This window comes from Pterocles gutturalis, unplaced genomic scaffold, assembly GCF_000699245.1.
Source record: "Pterocles gutturalis isolate BGI_N339 unplaced genomic scaffold, ASM69924v1 scaffold15515, whole genome shotgun sequence".
Taxonomy (NCBI): Eukaryota; Metazoa; Chordata; class Aves; order Pterocliformes; family Pteroclidae; genus Pterocles; species Pterocles gutturalis.
Window position 1 is genome coordinate 7744 of NW_010146111.1, and position 17322 is coordinate 25065.

The following is a 17322-nucleotide window of genomic DNA, read 5'->3' on the forward strand; positions in this document are numbered from 1 at the left end:
CAGGAATCAGTTCTTGCCCCAAATCCTACAAGCTGAAAGCTGTTAAGGCTTCAGTCAATTCTTATCCAGTAAGTTCAGGATTCAGGGAGATTTAGCATTTTGCAGCCTCCGTTCAACCATTCCCCTTCAACATCCCCCAAGCTCTAGGATCTAGGGTGAAGGCAGCCATGTTAGGTGTTACAGAAGCAGGGGACACTGCAGTGCCAAACCAGAAGTCCTTATGTGAAGGTTATTCTAAAGCCAGACCAGGAACAGACCTAACCCCTTTGGACCTCATGGCCTTCACCAGAAACAATCTGCAAAGGAAGAGGTCAAGTCAGAGGGACATAATGTACCATGTACACAGCCTGCGCTGACAGTGGCCCGGGATTCACACAACTGGAGCGGATGCCCGCTCTGGGTTCTTTAGGAGACACAAATCAGAGGTAGAGACTGCTGCTCTGAAATTTCTGTGGCAGCAGAACACATAGCTATAGGATGAAGGGCAGATAAAAAGGGTCTGGTCTTGGTCTTTACAAGTAAAAATGACTCGGACTGAAAGGTGTCCCTTTCAGCTCACTCCCCTCCAAGCAGGCCCATCCCTGAGGCAGCACCAACCAACTCCTGACAGGGAAAAGCAGGCTCTGCTTCCGTTCACCCCAAGTGAGAGGAAACGTGACTCCCGAGATGCAGCACTTGGAGAGCTGGGCGAGGGTGGGGTACCTTGCTCTGCAGGTTCATCATGGACTTCTCGAAGGTCTTCGGTGGAGCCCTCTGGTGGTTACACAAGATGGCCACCGCTCTGTTGGCACGGTTATAGGAAAGAATCTTCGCTGGGATGTTGTCGTCCGCTGCAAAGTACAAGAAAGTGGTGAACCAGGGGGTTCTCCAGAGCTGTGCAGCCCCAGCCAGTGTCCCACCAGTGCTGCAAGCTGAAGTCACTACAGAGATGACCTTCCCCTCTGATGGGCTAGTCTCAACACCACACTCTAATCACAGTTGTAAGAGCCTGAACACTTCCATCCTGCGCCCTGACTTTCTGGGACATTTTTTTCAGTAGCAACAAAGACACCATTTGCCACTCAAGAGAGCAGAAGCACATCCACGCTCAGAGCAGGGGACAGCAGGACCACACTGCTCAAGACTTCACAGATGCAATGTGCTCAATTTGTAAAAGCTGTTAAAGTGCAAGCTAATGGTGCTCAACAGAGAGTCTGGGAATGAGCAGCCAAGAAACACGGGGCTGTTACAGATGCATCTGCCTTGCCTGGCACCTACAGCATTTTACAATTAACAGAAAGGAAATGAGATTTGGTAAAGGACAGGCATAAACTAGCAGGCACAACTTGATGTGCTCACAAGTCAGCTCTGCCCTGCCCTAGTGCCCTGCTCAGCTCCTCCAAAAGACTTGTCTGGCAGCGGATTTTTCGTCAGACCTCTGCTGGGAGAACTGCAACAAGGAAGTGGTGTACAGATACAGGACTTGCGGCTAAGCCAAGGAAGCCAGGTCTGTATTTCAGGATGAGATCTGTTCCCCTCATGGTTTCAAGGACAGGACTTACGATTAGTGAGCTCCTTGAGCTGCTGCTGTAGCGTGATGGAGGCGTTGTAAGTACGGAATACCTTGGCTGTCAGTCCCTCCATAAGGTCTTGAAGATGTTTATTTAAGATACTGGTCTAAGGAAGCAGAAAGGAGATGACAGTTAGCACTAGAATTGACCACAGCATTTGTGAAATCTCTGGACACACCACTGACGAAGACACACAGCTCACAGCTGAAGCCGAGTGTAGTCAGACCTGACCACAACAGAACGGCCACAACATTTTGGAAACCACACAAAAAGTAAATAAAGAACCAACAAGCATTAGATTGGTATCAAGTACCACAAGTGGCTAAAAAAAGTTTTCTTCAGTGTGGAAGTTTTGGCTCCCAACAGGTAGAAACGTGCCTGTCCCATGGAAGAGAAGATGCCTGAACCACCACAGTGCTCCCATAGAGCCAAATGTGCAGAGGGGGATGGCACCTGAAAATCTGTCACCTCACACAATCATCTTCTCTGAACTCTGAAAAAACCTCCCCAAGTCAGAGCCAGCCAGGCTCCTCAGGACCAAAGCTCATCGCTTCAGGAACCTGTGGGCACAGTGGACAATGCAGACACCAGACTGAGACAGACTCTCACTGCTTTTAGGCTGCTCAGGCCAGCTCTGGAAGACAATTGCAACTGAAACCATTTCTGGAACAGAGCATCTGTTGTTGCCTGGTGCAGAGCGAGCCTGTTCATGGTGCTCTACCACAATCCCCCACCATTAACTATGTGCTTACATTGAGGCGGTCAAAGAGGTCATCCTCAGGCTGCTTGTTCTCCATGAACAGCTGAAGATTCTTAAACACCTGCATGAAAAGAAAAACCTTAACTTCTGGTATACAGATCAGACAGCGCTAGGTAGCAGTAATACGTAAGAAAGTAACACTGCCAGGAAGCCACAAACTCTTGTCAGGCAGTGATGACGCTGGATGCTACTTCCCAGCAGGAAAAGACCCAAATGAACTAACATTGCCTAGGAAAGAAGGCTTGGTTGGCAGATACTTCTGGCCTATGAACCTGGGTATCAGTGCACCTATACTCTGTATGCTCTGGAACACCCAAGATCAAGACCTACCTCAGGGAGGGCTCAGCTCCAACATGAACAAAACCACTGTGACAGGGAAGCTAGCTAATACCGTGAAAGCCCAAGCTGAACTGCTAGTCAAACAGTGCCGTTCAGCACTGTATTTCAGAACCTTTTATGCTATTACTTGTCATATGGGCCAAGAACTCTATTATCTACAGGTGACAAAACCAACTCTGCTGACCAGAACGAGACCCAAGAAACTCATTTAACACCACTGCTACAGTTATGTTACATCAACTCTTGACACTGAGACCACAGGGAAGAGCAGTAAGATGTTTAAACATTTCATCTGCTTAGTTAGGTTGCACCACCAGCAGCCTTATCTTCCATGGCACTGCCAATAAAAAGTGAAGAACGTGAACTGACTTTTTTTCTAGCTAGGTATCTGACCAGTGATGAAGCACCCTGTTATTGCTATCAAAACTGTGCTGACCACATTTTTCTCCAATTCAGTCTGTGTATATGTTTGTGGAGATGCCTTACCCTCTTCTCAACAGGGACTTTGTTGTAGTATCGGATGGAGTCTTTTCCGAGGAAGTCGAACTCAACCACGTATTCCTGGCCATCCAGTTCAGGATGCAGCTTGATATGTTCTACTCTCAGAGAGCAGCAGCCCACAGTGTCAGCTGTCTCTCCTTCTTCTTTTTCATTACCAGCTCTCAGGGCAAGCTACATTTACACCAAGACAAGAGAAGAAAGCATTTAAAACCATCCCAGTAACGTATAGATGGCAGAAACTTTCAGACACTGGCCTAGAATCAGCAGTGTCCATAGGAGAACAAAAAGGGAGAAAATGCATTTGAGTGGATAAAACTGACACCTATAAAATTCTAATAAAAACAACATTAAGTGCTCTTTAAATTTGTTTTAAATAACTCTACACCAAAGCCCAGATCTACCCATCTACCAGAATACCTCATTATTTTAAGAGAAGTTTAAAGCAAGATGCTTTACCAACTTACCCTCGCTAAGTAACTCAAGCTCTAAGACAGTTCTGATGAATGAAAATCCATTTCAAAACGTTTGATATGTTTTAAAAATCAAACTGACTTCCATGTGAACTCAAGCTGATACAAAATCATAAAGTTCAGTTGTTCAATTTCTACAATCCCCCCCCTTCATTGCACGCTAAATAAACACACTTTAAATAGTATTATAGGACACTTTGGGTTATATAAATAATTGAAAGGCTACATTTGGCTGCATAAAAAAAAAAGTGTTTTAACTGTACTGGCTAAATCAATTTCTAATTTTTGAAGGAAACCCTTCAGTGTTCATATGAAACCACAATTATTCAAGTAAAAGTTCCCTGGTTTTCATCAAACCATTTTGAACAAAACCTGTCAATGTAGTTGGTCAAGACACCATACACTAATAGGGCAACAGCTTTCTGGGAACTGGTTTTAAGCAGCTTTACATGCATCAATACAACTGTAGTTTTCTTTACACTGTGGTGAAAAAATTAGCACTATTATGAAACTTCACAATTGTGACCTCAAACTAAAGAGGTGACAAACCAGCAGACATTCCCAGCAGGAAAACTGAAACAGCTGGAGACAAAAGGCCCACACAAACTTCCCAGTAATCCAACTGGGCGATTCTGGAACCGGGCTGTGAATTTTGCCTGAACTAAAACAATGCTGCCTGAAATAGCCATGTTCAGTACAATAGTTTATTGCTCTGGATTCCAGGTAATGGGAAGGAAAAGGAGATGGGAGCCTGCCCACCAGGAAGTCTCAGGATACCTTAGGAACTGGGCTCAACTCTGCCTTAGGAACAGACACACAGCATTCTTGAATATTCCCAGCAGGACAGGAAAGGTAAGAGGAGTGTACTGGGGAAGGAGCCTTACCTTATCAATGAAGTACAGTGCCACAGCCCTCTGCCGCACTTTCATCTCTTTAGATTTCCAGTCTTCTCGATATTGATTTCGGATTTTATCTACGCACTTCTTCAACCTCCGAGCTGTCTCATACTTCTGCCAGTCCTTCTCACCCTGCAGAGAAAGTTGGAATAGAGTCAGCATCAGAAAGCAGGCAAAGGAAGACTTGCAAAGCCTTGAGATGCAGATTGGAACTGGTCTCACTGTACAAAAGCACTGAAATTTTGCTGCTGAACATCTCAGCTTCAAACTATGCTGCCATGCAGCTGGAGGTAATTCAGTTTTCCATGATATTAAATGCTTCTATGGAAGCAACTATAAAGACACAAAAGATATATGTCTTCCATGCTTCTCAACATATAAATGATTTCCTCTCCTTTATTCAGATGACACTTATGTTCTTTCAGCTGTGTAATTAAATACCCATAAAACATAAAAGCAACATCAACAGTTCATCATCATTATTACACATTCAAGCCATGGCAAAAAGAGGACATGCATTCACAAGGAACAGAGATTTTTTTTCCCTATACTTGTAGGACAAACCCCTTGTTTCCAAGCCAGGAAAAAACCTCTTAAAAAAGACTTCAGGAGAAGAGCTTAAATTCTACCCCTGAAACTGATGGCTACTTATCTGTCAACAGGTTTATAATTGTTTTTATGGAATTGATCCATTGATGGGTTTATTTGCTCCCACAGCAGGGTTTGTTCTCCTTCAGTCATGAGCTCCTTATCAGCCTTCTCAGCCAGTACCTGGTCACATTTTTAATTTTGCAATTGTCTAGTTGGCAACTCATGGTTAGAACTTTGCTACATGATCGGGCAGGGGAAGTTAGGGCAAAAGTAGCTAAACTATCCACCAGAGCAAGTCTGTTTTTGGATAAATTGCTTCCTTTTAGGTTTACACAGAGTAAAGGATTCCTACTAGGAATGATACAATGATGCTTTTCAATAGACGTTTTCCAGCTTTCATCTGCTCTCCTGCGCAGCAATTGCATTCTTTCTTTTCAAGGGGAAACAGAAGGACAAAACTCTCATGTTTTTCAATAAGTGTAGGATGAAATAGCAAGACAGTCTTACTTCTATCTCTCTCCTAGCCAACAGCTTCATTTGTTTCTTGGAGACATGGCCAGTACGATATATTTTAACTAGATCTTTACCTTAATCCTTGAGCTAGGGTTCAACATGATGTATTTGATAGAGCCTTGGATGTTCTCAGTCCACGACACCAGCCAGGTAACCTTGTTATCATGCCGGACCTCCTTCCATTTGTGTCCTGGTGGAGGGGCAGGGATCTTGGAATCCCTGAAGAGAATTACAAAACAGCAAATAAAAACTATTTAAAGAGACTTCCACAGCATCAAAACAGAGAAAGTAATGAATACCATCACACTAAGCAGCACAGGGAAAGAAACTGAGGCAAAATAATTATGTGTTTCTACAAGCATCAAGTGAATCGAAGCAAACAAAGACCAGAAATATAACTGCTATCAAGAGGTATCTGCTGAAGAATTATACTATAGGCGAGAACACACATTGCTAGGACCAGCTTTGATTTGTGGACGTTGCAATAGTGTGGACACTTATCAGGACAAGACTGAAAAGAAGCCCACCAAACCTTAGCCTTTGACATCAAGGAAGAAGACAAAGTGGGACAACCTATCCAGAAGAAAATTAACTTCTGGAAATACTAGCAGGAAAGACTGTTTAAACAGATGTAGGCAATAGGCATGAGGAAGAAAATATGTTAACAAAGTTCTACATGAAACCTACGACAGCCTTGTTCAGTCTTCACTTTTATCACTCAGTTTCTTATCCATATAAGACTAAGACAAGCAGCATGGGTATTTCTACATGCTTGAATATCAACCTAAACAGGATTTCAGAAAAGAAGCTATCCTATCTAGAAAGCCAAGCCAAGGTGTGAAGCATCCCGTGCTCACTTGCTGCAGTTTATGATGATGTCTTCTGGCATGATGCGTCTCTTCAACATGCCCATTTTAGGATGGTTCCCACGACCTCGGAAGAGACCTGGGGGCTCAATTTTAAAGTTGGCAATCCTCTCCTTGTGGTTGTCCATCACACAGTAACCATATTCCTTCAATAGCCGCTCATTCTCCTCTTTGATTTTCTGGAAAAAGCCAAAAGTAAAGATGATATGGTATACCCAGCACCCTACATATCTCTAAATGACAAGACTTAAAAAAAATTTTACACCACACCAATGCTGTAGATCCAACTCAAAACTAGATCCTCATCATAACAAGCACTGTGTCAACACACAGAGCAGCAGACTGTCCAGAAAAGCATTAATAGCATGCAAGCAGCACAAACTGGAAAAAGGGAAAGAATGTGTGACAACTCTCTTAAAACTTGTATTTGAGGGAAACAGATCAGGGCTGGTGAAGACAGCTACAATTTTGTGACAGCAGAGGCATTTACCTCTATCCACACATCACAGCTACAAGGGCAGCCCCAGCACAGTACTGCTGCTTTACAGTCTATATTCAGCATTTGATATCCACTGTACTTTACATCTTGGATTTTATATACAAAAACTCAAGACTTCTTTGTTTGAACTCAGCATCGGAAAGCAGGCAGAGGAATGTCTCCAGTCTGACACATATCAAGCCTGTGTCAGCAAATGGTCTCATAAGCAGAAAACAGTCTCCTAAGTAAAAATGTGCTGAGATATCACTGCATACTTCTGTGCTTGAACTCTAATTATATAGAAGGAAAAATAACAACATTGCAGCTCAAAATAAAACATCTGACCCATAGACTGCACTAATGCGTCTGCTAAGAAACTAACAGAAAAAGCCACTTCTGCTCCACTGTAATAGCTACCATAGACGGGAACTGAGAAGGGCTCAGCCACATGCTTACAGCAGTAAGACATGGGCTCTCTCACCCCACAGGCCATAATTCCAAGCTACCAGTCACCTCACTCAAAGGACAATTACTGTAGCATTGCAAAAGATCAACTGGGAACTTGGGGCAAGTTTCCAACTTCCATTGCATTAAGTGTCAGTCAGCTAAAAACTATTTAATTCTCTCCCCGCAAGCCACTGTAGCCATACTCCTGGAAAATAAAGGGTTTTTTTTAATTCAGAAAACTGCTTTACCTGATATTTAAGATTTGTTAACTCATTTTATTCACTAATGTTATTGCTGCATCACTTCCACCAGCCCCAATTTTGCCCTCCAAACCCAAGGAGCTTCTAAACTCCTGTCCTTAACTGAGTATCCACTGCTCATTATTGGCCAGGACAAAGGCTCCCGTGGAGGTAGCACCTCTGATTCTCATTACTTACTTAAGCAGGATCAGGAGCCTTAGCCCTATCAATTTTATTTTAAGCCAGGATCAAGATACAGCTGTAAACACAGTGCTTTGCCCTACCTGAGCTGCACAGTGAAGATTCCTACAGTTAACATTAAAGTAATAATTTGAAAGCTAGTAAACAGCAAGGCAGACAGAGGAGTGACTACACAAAGATGTTTACAAGCCAGCTAATAATCAAGAAGTCTCCTAGAATTCCCTCTGGTACCTGTTTCTCCTCCTTGGACATCTGTTTCCTAGCTTCCGTCTGAGCTTTGAAATACTGGCTCATGTGGGTGAAGTCACACTTGCTGAGGCTGGTGATAGTGCTCTTCTCTTCGGGAGTCATTTCCTTGCAGAAAGAAAGTAGTGCTTTAAGTTTTCATACATAGTAAGTTTTCACGTATAATAGAGCTTGCACTACCCCAAGCAGTTTAAACAGCAACAATAGACAGGTTCTCACAGTAAATCCCCAAGAATCCCCAAATTCTTTCACATGCTCACTCCAGCTAAGGTCAAAGAGAAAAGGACAAGAAGGAGAGCATATGGAGTGCTGGCCTTCCAGAAGTCTGATCTTTGCGAGTGCTGGGAAATGCTGTACCACCTCCCAGAGTGTCCTCCCACTGAACAGCATCTGGGACTGTTGAGGGATAGGGAGAAAAATCCAGTAACCCATCTAGGAAAACTGCATCAACTGATCTAAAGGTTTCATCTTATGGCTGATGAGTGGGGTGAAGTTCCTAGTTTTAGGTCTTTGGAAGGGGTTTCATTCTAATATAAAGCTGGCTCTTCAACAAGGAGTGTAACGGTCAGATCAGCTATACCCCATCATGCTGTAACAGGCAAATTTGATTAGGAGAAGTCTGACTTTGTTGGCTTAGAAAGGTATTTACGATACGGTCCTTCCTGGTGAAACTACAGGATAAACTGGAAACTTCACAGCTATGATCTGAGGCAGCTTTTAGTTGCCTCAAGCTCACTTTCCTGTGCAGGGAACAGTAACCCCTTTTCACTGCCCAGTGCTGCAGAGACAGAGCCCAGGACTGCGTGCATACCTTTCTCCAGTCTTTGAAAAAGTTTTTCCTGAAGATCTCCTTTGTAGTGTACTCATGATCAAGCATTTTTGCAAAGAATGTGGCAACTTCTTCTGCTTTGGTACTCAGCTTCATGACTTTACCTACAAGGAAAGGTTTTTTTTTTAAAGAAAATGGTAAACAGGAATTGAAGCCAGAAAGAGGTCACAGTAACTACCTTAAAGGACACTGTATTTTTACCACAGAAAATTTTTTCTTAAAAATATTACATAGTACAGCAAACTGGATGGACAAAGGAAATAGAGGAGCACAACTGCTTGACTTTCATCGTAAACATTTTGGAAAAAGTTTCCTCTGGAATCTAAACATTGAAAAAAAGCAACAGCAATCTGATGCGAGATAGGTCCAAGAGATGTGAGCAGGAAGGGGAAAAGGCCTCCTGCAGGAAACCCTACACCGAGACACCCCAGTGGTGTGTATGCTCCTGGGGAGATACTGCTGTTTGAAGTGAAAGAGGCAAGGGATTTTATTAAATTTCATATTCCAGCACTCAGATATTCCTCTTCTACCCACAGAGGGACTCTGCTTTGGAACACCCCTTCCAGCCTTCAGCTATTTCTAGCCAGAAAGAGCCCTTCCTATAGATACACCACAAACAGGCTGGAAAGCAATGCCAAATATTTAACTCCTCTTCATTGCAGGGAAATGTGTCAGGATTCTGCTAATCGCTCCCTTTGCTGTAGGAATGCAAATCAGGCTCAAAAGCTAGTAATTTTTAAGAAAGACTGAGCTTTCAGGGAACGCAGAGGTCACATTTCAGCTTATCTGCAAGACTGCAGTACAAAGTCACATTGCTGCAAGGGAAGACTTAAAAACACAGGGGAAAAGAGGCTGCTGCAACACTGAAGCTGTGGATTTGACAGCTAACATCCCTATTGAGCATCTTCGTGGTCCAGATCGCATTCCTGACAACACATGAGGTGCCAGTGATCCCTGTGAAGGATTTTGCATGCAGCTCACATCTCCAGCTAGTTGCAAGAAATTTAAAGTCTCAGTGGGCTGTCAGACCGTCAACACCTGTGGATTTTTTAACAACCACTTTACTGCACAAAAGTGAATACAAGAAACACCACTGTTCATTCTATGCTCTTGGAAAAAAATACCACACTTTTGATTTACTACGTGTTTTTAAAAGTTGCACCATCTCCAAAATTAAAGCGCAGGAGTCAGCCATAAAGCCTTAAGATCTATAAACCCTCATAAAACAGGACTTAGCAAAAGGTCCTCCCAATGATCTGAGAATATTCCACAATTAAATTAAACCAACAGTAACTCTGCCAATTTTTAAGCTGCAACTTAAAATACAGCATTTGTTTGCTTATAACAGGAAATGGGGGAAGGGAGAGACAGCAAAGGAAACAGTTTTTCCAGGCTGCAAGTCTAGCTTGAAAGAGTCTATCGAGTTAATAACATGTTCTGGGGCTAAAATGACTGATATTTTTCCCAAATTGCTGAAGGCTCAGTCACCTTTACCTAATCACTTTAGAATGTATTTCACTTGACTCAATTTAATCTTTTTTACCAAGGTTTGAAACAGCTGTCAGTGACAGGGCTGGTCATTTAAAGAAAGAAGAGATCTATTCCAAGGGCTTAAATATTAGTTACCTGACTTACAAACTGAAAACCAGAGAGCAACTGGGGGGTATAATGAGCAGAAGAGACCACATGGCCATGACTGAAATGCAACTGCCACCACCTACAGAAAAACACACAAGCTCACACCACCTGTGGGGTACAGGCAGAAGCCTGTTAACCCACAGTCACTCAAACATACAGTCAAGCCCCGAAGATGGCTTTGGCATTTCCAGCTCCTTCACCACGTCTGGTATTGTAAGCACTAACAATAGCTCCGGCAGTCATTATGTTAGATGAAAACAGGCAGTCTCACCACAATGCAATCACCAGGCAAGGGACGGGTTCCTCCAGCGAGCGCCCGCAGCCTGGCAGCTGGCTGGCCAGCCACAGCGCGATTATTGGACTCTACAAATCATCCTAGGATAATCTTGAAATTAGACAATACCTTGTGAGCACAGGCAGGGGCTCTCAGCAGCTGCTGTGTAAATCAGACATCTCATTTTTTGCCTAGTTTCTCAAGGAAGATTCATGTAATTGCTTTATTTGCCAGACCCCCCTGCCCACCCTGTAACTGTCGGGCCTGTTGATAAATTTCTGCCGTGACAGACAGAGGTAGCAAAAATCTCTGCACTTCCTAGAGGTTTTGTGAAATAGATGGCTAGACAGAAGAGGGACTTATTGCTGCCTGCACCAAAGGAATAACTACAGGGCAATTTGCCCAATTTCCCTTCCTTTAGACAGCAGGAGAGATATCACACATTCTTCAACAGCAGAAAAAAATGTCAACTTTGTACCAAGTTCTTATCAAACCTTAAGAAAGAAGTCTGTAGACATCCCTGATCACTGTGCTACTTTTGTTTGGATCCTTTAACAGGATGCAATACGTTTATTTCACTGCATTGTTGCTGAAAGTGAATGCCACCTATTTTTCAGCATTTAAAAACAGTGTCAGGTCACATGAAAACAGCATGTTGCTCCTGGAAGAGTTTCATGTGCAGATGTCCCCTTCACCAAAAACTACATTTTCATCCATTCAAATGTGTCCCACTTAATTCAATCCTGGGTTAATCTGATCCCTCATTTAACATGATCATAGGACTAAAAGGAAACACACGGGTCATCAAGTCCAGTCTCCAGCAGGCATCACATCATATAATCCCTTCCACACGAGCCTCTAACAACCAGTTAGACCAGAATATTAGAATCCCACATCAATCAGTTCTACCACACACCATGGTTAGTGAGTGGGACCATGACTTACATCAGAGGGCTGTGTCCTTGAGGCCAGGGTCATCCCATGCATTCCTACAAGATCCTAATCATTTGTATCAAAATGCTATTGTCTTTTATTCCACTCATGCCACTAAATTATCATGAATTTAATCACAGATGATGGAAGTTGCAGTTCATAAGGTTAAAGAAAACAGAGCCAGCCTAAAGGCGACCAGTGATGCAGCAACTACAATTACGTACTCCACCGGTTATACACGGCTATTCTCAGGCACAGGACACGCACACTGTTAAGGAACCTGAGAGATTTACCACCGTAACAGAGTGAGAACAAGTTCATCTCCGTGTCAACTCAGTTAGCAGCTGTTCCTTTACTTCCACAGATCCTTCCTTCACTTAACCATTGAGGAAGTTCTTTTAAGCTAACCACTAAAACAAAACCACACCTCCTCATCTCTTCAGTCCCCGGAAGAACCCCACAATACTCTGAGAATGTTTATTTCTCTTCCCAGCAAGTGGAAACACAGATTAACTCACCATCATAATAAAACTTGACATTTTCAGGCAGGGGTTCATATGGTGGAGCAAACACAGGACCTTTGTGCTCTAGGAACTTCCATTTAATGCCTTCAGGGTAGCGCTCTTCTTCCCACCTTGAAGAGAGAAACATGAACCAATAGAATTGTAAGCTCCTAATCTTAATTTTATTATTATATGGGTATAAGAGTATGCTAAAGAAAACCAGCAAGCAATCATCACTTTGCCAGGCACAGACCAAGTACACATATTCAATGCACTGTCACCTTTTTTTTTTTAAAAAAAAAAGCACAGCCATGTCTATCAACAGAACACCTTGGGTCGCAGGTTATCTGATGACACCATAGTCCTCATCTCCTACTTGCTGCTCTTTTCACATTTAAAAAAAAAAAAAATCACAGCTGAAAAAGCTGAGAACTTCAGCAAATGAAGAATTGTCCTGTAAAGCGGCTAGGATCATGCCAAATTAGAGTCAGCTGTGATCTGACACCAGGTCCAGGATGCCTGCTCAGCAAAGCCAAACAACTGTAGTATATTATGCAGCTGCTTTCAGATGTGGACAAGTATACCATTCAGGGCAGAGATAACGAAACAGATGTTCATTTACAACCTAAATGAGAACAAGCCTGCTTGGACCAGAAAGACTAAACCTGCTCTGTCATTTTAAATTCATTCTAATTCTTTGGGTAAGAAAAGCACACTTGAAGAAAAAAATAATAAGAGCAGGACAGGCAAAAAACTTCCCTTAAAGCAGCACCTCTACAAAAATGCTTTGCAAATGCTGCATTAAGTATCACAACGCAGCAAGGTAGGCGCCACCAATCCCCCATTCCAACTGAACAAACTGCCAGGGTCAGCAATTCATCTACAGAGAAAAGGGGTCCCTCCAGGCCAGTATCCTCCCCCAGCTCCCTGCATCCCACACTCCTCCCTTCCCCTCTACACTGCTTTCATGATTACCAGAACATTACAGCTACATTCTGCTGGCATAGGATTCCCTGCTGAGAAAGGCTGTTTTACCTTAGTGATTCATCAACTGGAAGACCATTAACCTGTCACAGCACTTGGTCTTTGAATTGCCCAGACAACTTTGTGGAGCAGCCATGACAATAAAAAAAAAAAACCCAAGAAAACTGTGTAAGCTTCCCTCCAGCGTCAGCCCTAGGGAGCAGTCCCATTCTGGGTGCAACAGCAGAGAAAAGACATGCGTGTACTGCATGCAGCTCAAGAACTGCGATGCACACGCACAGATCACTTCCTCCCTGCTGAGATAACAGGGTCACTGTACAGAAGACAAGCACTGTACAGAGAAAAGAGCTTCTGCTAGAAGACACTCAAAATGCTTCACTGGTGCCTGTACACCAATAATTTAGGAACAACAATTACATGGGACACAGTACTTTGCTACAGTTAAAAAGGCACCATGTTTGACTGACTTTTCTTATGGGGAGCACACAATCCCAGCTTTCAGTACAAAACCAGCATGTCAGATTTCAGTCCCTGGCCGGGAAGAAGCCTTTGGTAAACTATGTTGATATAAGAAACTAATATTGACATTTGAAGTCTAGATCCCAAATATTTACATTCCTAATGATTGGTTTTTTTTAAATTAATTAGAAGCTAGAAATATAAATATTTTGTCAAACATACGCTTAGGTTCTTCCACCCAGAAGCTCCTTCCAGCAAAATAAATCTAAACCACTCGCCTCTCCTCTCAGCCAGAAAAAGGCTATCCTCTCCGAAAACAAGTACTTTTATTCCAGTAAGAACAAATGAGGGGACCATTCACAGTAGCTACTACTTTACAGGATAGGTTTCTCATTCTTCCCTTTCAGCTGTGGCTTTTTAAGATGTACCTGGTATTCACTTGATGAAAAACTCTGTTCCTCTACCAATTCCTCTTCTTTTAGAAAGGACACAATGCAAAAGGAGTACTAGAAAGGAAGTAGTTTAAATGGACAGCTGAAGCACATTGTGCCTTTTAGGGCTACAAAGCATGGGATCCATGGGGTAGTCTAAGCCCAAAGCTACCAGAAAGTTGTCACAAAAAAAAAAAATCATAAGCCACTCTCAATCCCACCTTCACCTTCCTCAATCTTGTACATAAGCAGTAAGACAAAAGGCAAAAGTGAGCCTCCCGAGGTTAGCCAATTTTTCACCCTCATTTGGTTTTATACAAAAAAAGCACTACCGCAACACTGCACAAAGTAGCTCCTGGTCCTAAACCAACACTCTACCAACTATTTTGTGGTAGTAAGGAGAATGCCACCTATTAGGAAAGCGGCCTTATTGATTTCAGCAGAAACTGTGCTAATCAATCATACAGGTTCCTTGATTAAATCCCGTTATCAAACCTGTCTAAGAATGACAGGGTGGCTCAGGAAGGTAGAGCTGGGGAGCATCATTCAAGTGGAATGAAAATAGAGAAGATTCTTGGTGAAAAAAGCAGAATATACTTCAGAGATATGTTATTTCAAGGAAATGAACATGTTATAACACAAGGTGGGAGAAGTGCTCATAAGGTATACTTCTGGATCACATATTCTTCACACACTGACAGGGTGTGAAAATGACCTCTGAAAGAGCTTCACGTGGTGATGAGCAAGGCCAATGCCTTGGGAATGTCTAGCATCAAGCATTCACATATGTGAAGATGAAAATGCTCAAGGCAGTAAGCACTTGAGGAAGCAGCCAAAATAAGATCTCTGACACGGAGAAAATTGACTCAGATGGAACATAAAATGCCCTTAAGAGACACAACTGAAGTGCAGATGCAACCCTGACCAGCAAACACAGGCTATACAAAGCTACAGATGGGCAACAGGAACATCAGCAGAAGGATGCAGTCACCTACTGCCAAATTTTGCAAAACATGCTTTCAAAGGCAGTTTTCCTCAGCAGTAAGCACAAATTTCAGAGCTTAACACAACTACCTGGGACTGTGCTGCCAAGGAAGGTGAGGGGAGAACAGTACAGCTTTCCAGTAAAGGTTTGCTGTTGAAGGATACAGACTACAACAAAAGGGAACTGTGATAACAGAATATTAAGTTAGACAGAACCAGCAAGGGCAGCTGAGACAAAGCCCAGAAGACAACAGATCGTTAAGGATTAAAGAGACCTTCTGTAGCTTCCTATTGCTTCAGTTTGTTAATGTCAAAGAACATTAAATATACGCTGTCAAAGGGATCAACAGAAAAGTGGATTGCTCAGAAAGAAAAAAAAAAAATCAGCATAGTTTTGGGGAGGGGCCTGAAAAACAAATTTCTAAGAGATTATACAAGTATGAAAAAATATATAAGTGCTGATGTTCTGAGGAAGCTGTGAGTATCAAAGAGAAATGCCAAGACTATTAACACTACAGAAGAGTTTTTCTTTTAAAATGTGAATCAATAAGAGTGACAATAAAGGGGTAAAAGACTGAACCTGAAAGGACTGAAGAAGATTGCAAAGGCATTCCCCAATTCGCCAACTACAGATCTATTAAAAGTAGCCAAAATGATCTGAGAAAAGACAACACTCATGAAAACATCATCCCTAAAAGATCATAAAAGTACATCACAGGAGATTAGAGAAGGGCAGAAAACACACATGCTTTTGAAAACCACATATGCATTAAACGGGAAGTACTAAGGGCCAAACTTCAAAACACTCACAAGTAATAGCTCCTCAAATCTAGCAACAACAATAGCTTGAATTACTGTGGATAATAAAAAAAAAAAAAGTCCAGCAGGTTTCTTACACAGAGCACTACTGATGCAGCACAGGCCTGTCTTCCAAATGAACCACAAAGTTCTTATTTATTTAAAAAAGATTCTAAAAAAATTTAAGAGTGAGTGAAAACACAACTTCAGTTGCTCAGCGATGTTACTTTAGGATTCTGGGCAAGACAGAAAACACTTTCCATTCAAAATTTATTTTCAAAATTCATTTACCAAACAGCTCAAGCTTAACTGGTCGCTTGACCAGCCATCATTCTTGTGCCAGAGGCAGGAGCAGTTTGGACTGCACACAGTGTTGACATCCAGCTAGAATAAAGAAGGCAGACACCCACTCATGTTGTACCCTCTATATAACACAGATAAGATCTGCTAGGACACCAGTTAATACATCTGCACATATTTATATATTGCTGCTGATACCCTCCAAGCCTACAATTTTTCATATTGCTCTGAAGAATGTCAGCAAGGAGCAGGTACTGGGCACAGGAATACTGGTATCTGATCTTTATGGGTAGCCTCCACATTCTACAGATTGAAAAAAACCCACAAAAACCCCTTATTTCTTGTTTTAGGTATACCAACAAACAGCATTTCACTTCTACTTCACAGGATGAACATTAGTGAACAACATATTTATTTAGAGCTTACCAGAAAGTAAGCCCATTATTGAGAACAAATCCTCATGGATCAATGAAAGAGAAAGCCAGATGTGTTTACTCAGTCAGCATGGGAGGTAACAGGGAAAGTCCAGGTGCAGAGGGTTACCTACATCACTGATATATACTTACCATTTCCATTTTTGCTCCTCTTCTTTTTTCGGTTTCTTTTTCTTGTCTGCTTCAGGGACTTTCTTATCTTTGCTTTTAGCTTTCTTTGCTTTGCTGTCCTGCAAAATGAGTAAGAATCTGTTAGAACAAGCTACTGTATTTCCACCTCCCTGAAAAGATGTTATAAAACTAAAAGACTGTCTCTTGGGGTATTTAAGTTTGACCACAAACAACTAAATCACTGTGGCCTCACTACATAAATGTGCTCTTAGATCATCCTATTAAGCCTAAGTCTGCCGATGGTCCCACTTATGTTTTAAGCCAACTTCTTTTACTTTACACTTGGGACATGCTAAGTGCACACACAGCCAGCTATTCTGCCTCACCTGATAAGCAGCACATCTGGGCCATAGTGACACGATTGCTTAGTTACAGAAACACCCTCCTTGGCCCACACTTAGTGTATCTCATCTGGCAAATGCTACACCACTGTGAGGTGGCTTCTGGGAATCTACTGGTATATGCTCACTACAGAGACACTTTCAAT

General features: G+C 42.4%; 1 protein-coding gene across 1 annotated transcript in view; it reads right to left on the reverse strand.

The window, feature by feature from the left end:
• TOP1 (topoisomerase (DNA) I) overlaps nucleotides 1–17322 on the reverse strand; it is a 36355-nt gene that overhangs the window by 3172 nt on the left and 15861 nt on the right. Inside the window, exons 6-16 of the mRNA XM_010085622.1 lie at nucleotides 16797–16894; nucleotides 12290–12405; nucleotides 8909–9030; nucleotides 8083–8205; nucleotides 6478–6665; nucleotides 5695–5839; nucleotides 4505–4648; nucleotides 3136–3321; nucleotides 2303–2371; nucleotides 1542–1656; nucleotides 703–830 (exon numbers count right to left, since the gene is read on the reverse strand). Of these exons, the coding sequence (XP_010083924.1) occupies nucleotides 703–830; nucleotides 1542–1656; nucleotides 2303–2371; nucleotides 3136–3321; nucleotides 4505–4648; nucleotides 5695–5839; nucleotides 6478–6665; nucleotides 8083–8205; nucleotides 8909–9030; nucleotides 12290–12405; nucleotides 16797–16894 (1434 nt within the window). The remainder of the gene's footprint in view (nucleotides 1–702; nucleotides 831–1541; nucleotides 1657–2302; nucleotides 2372–3135; nucleotides 3322–4504; nucleotides 4649–5694; nucleotides 5840–6477; nucleotides 6666–8082; nucleotides 8206–8908; nucleotides 9031–12289; nucleotides 12406–16796; nucleotides 16895–17322) is intronic.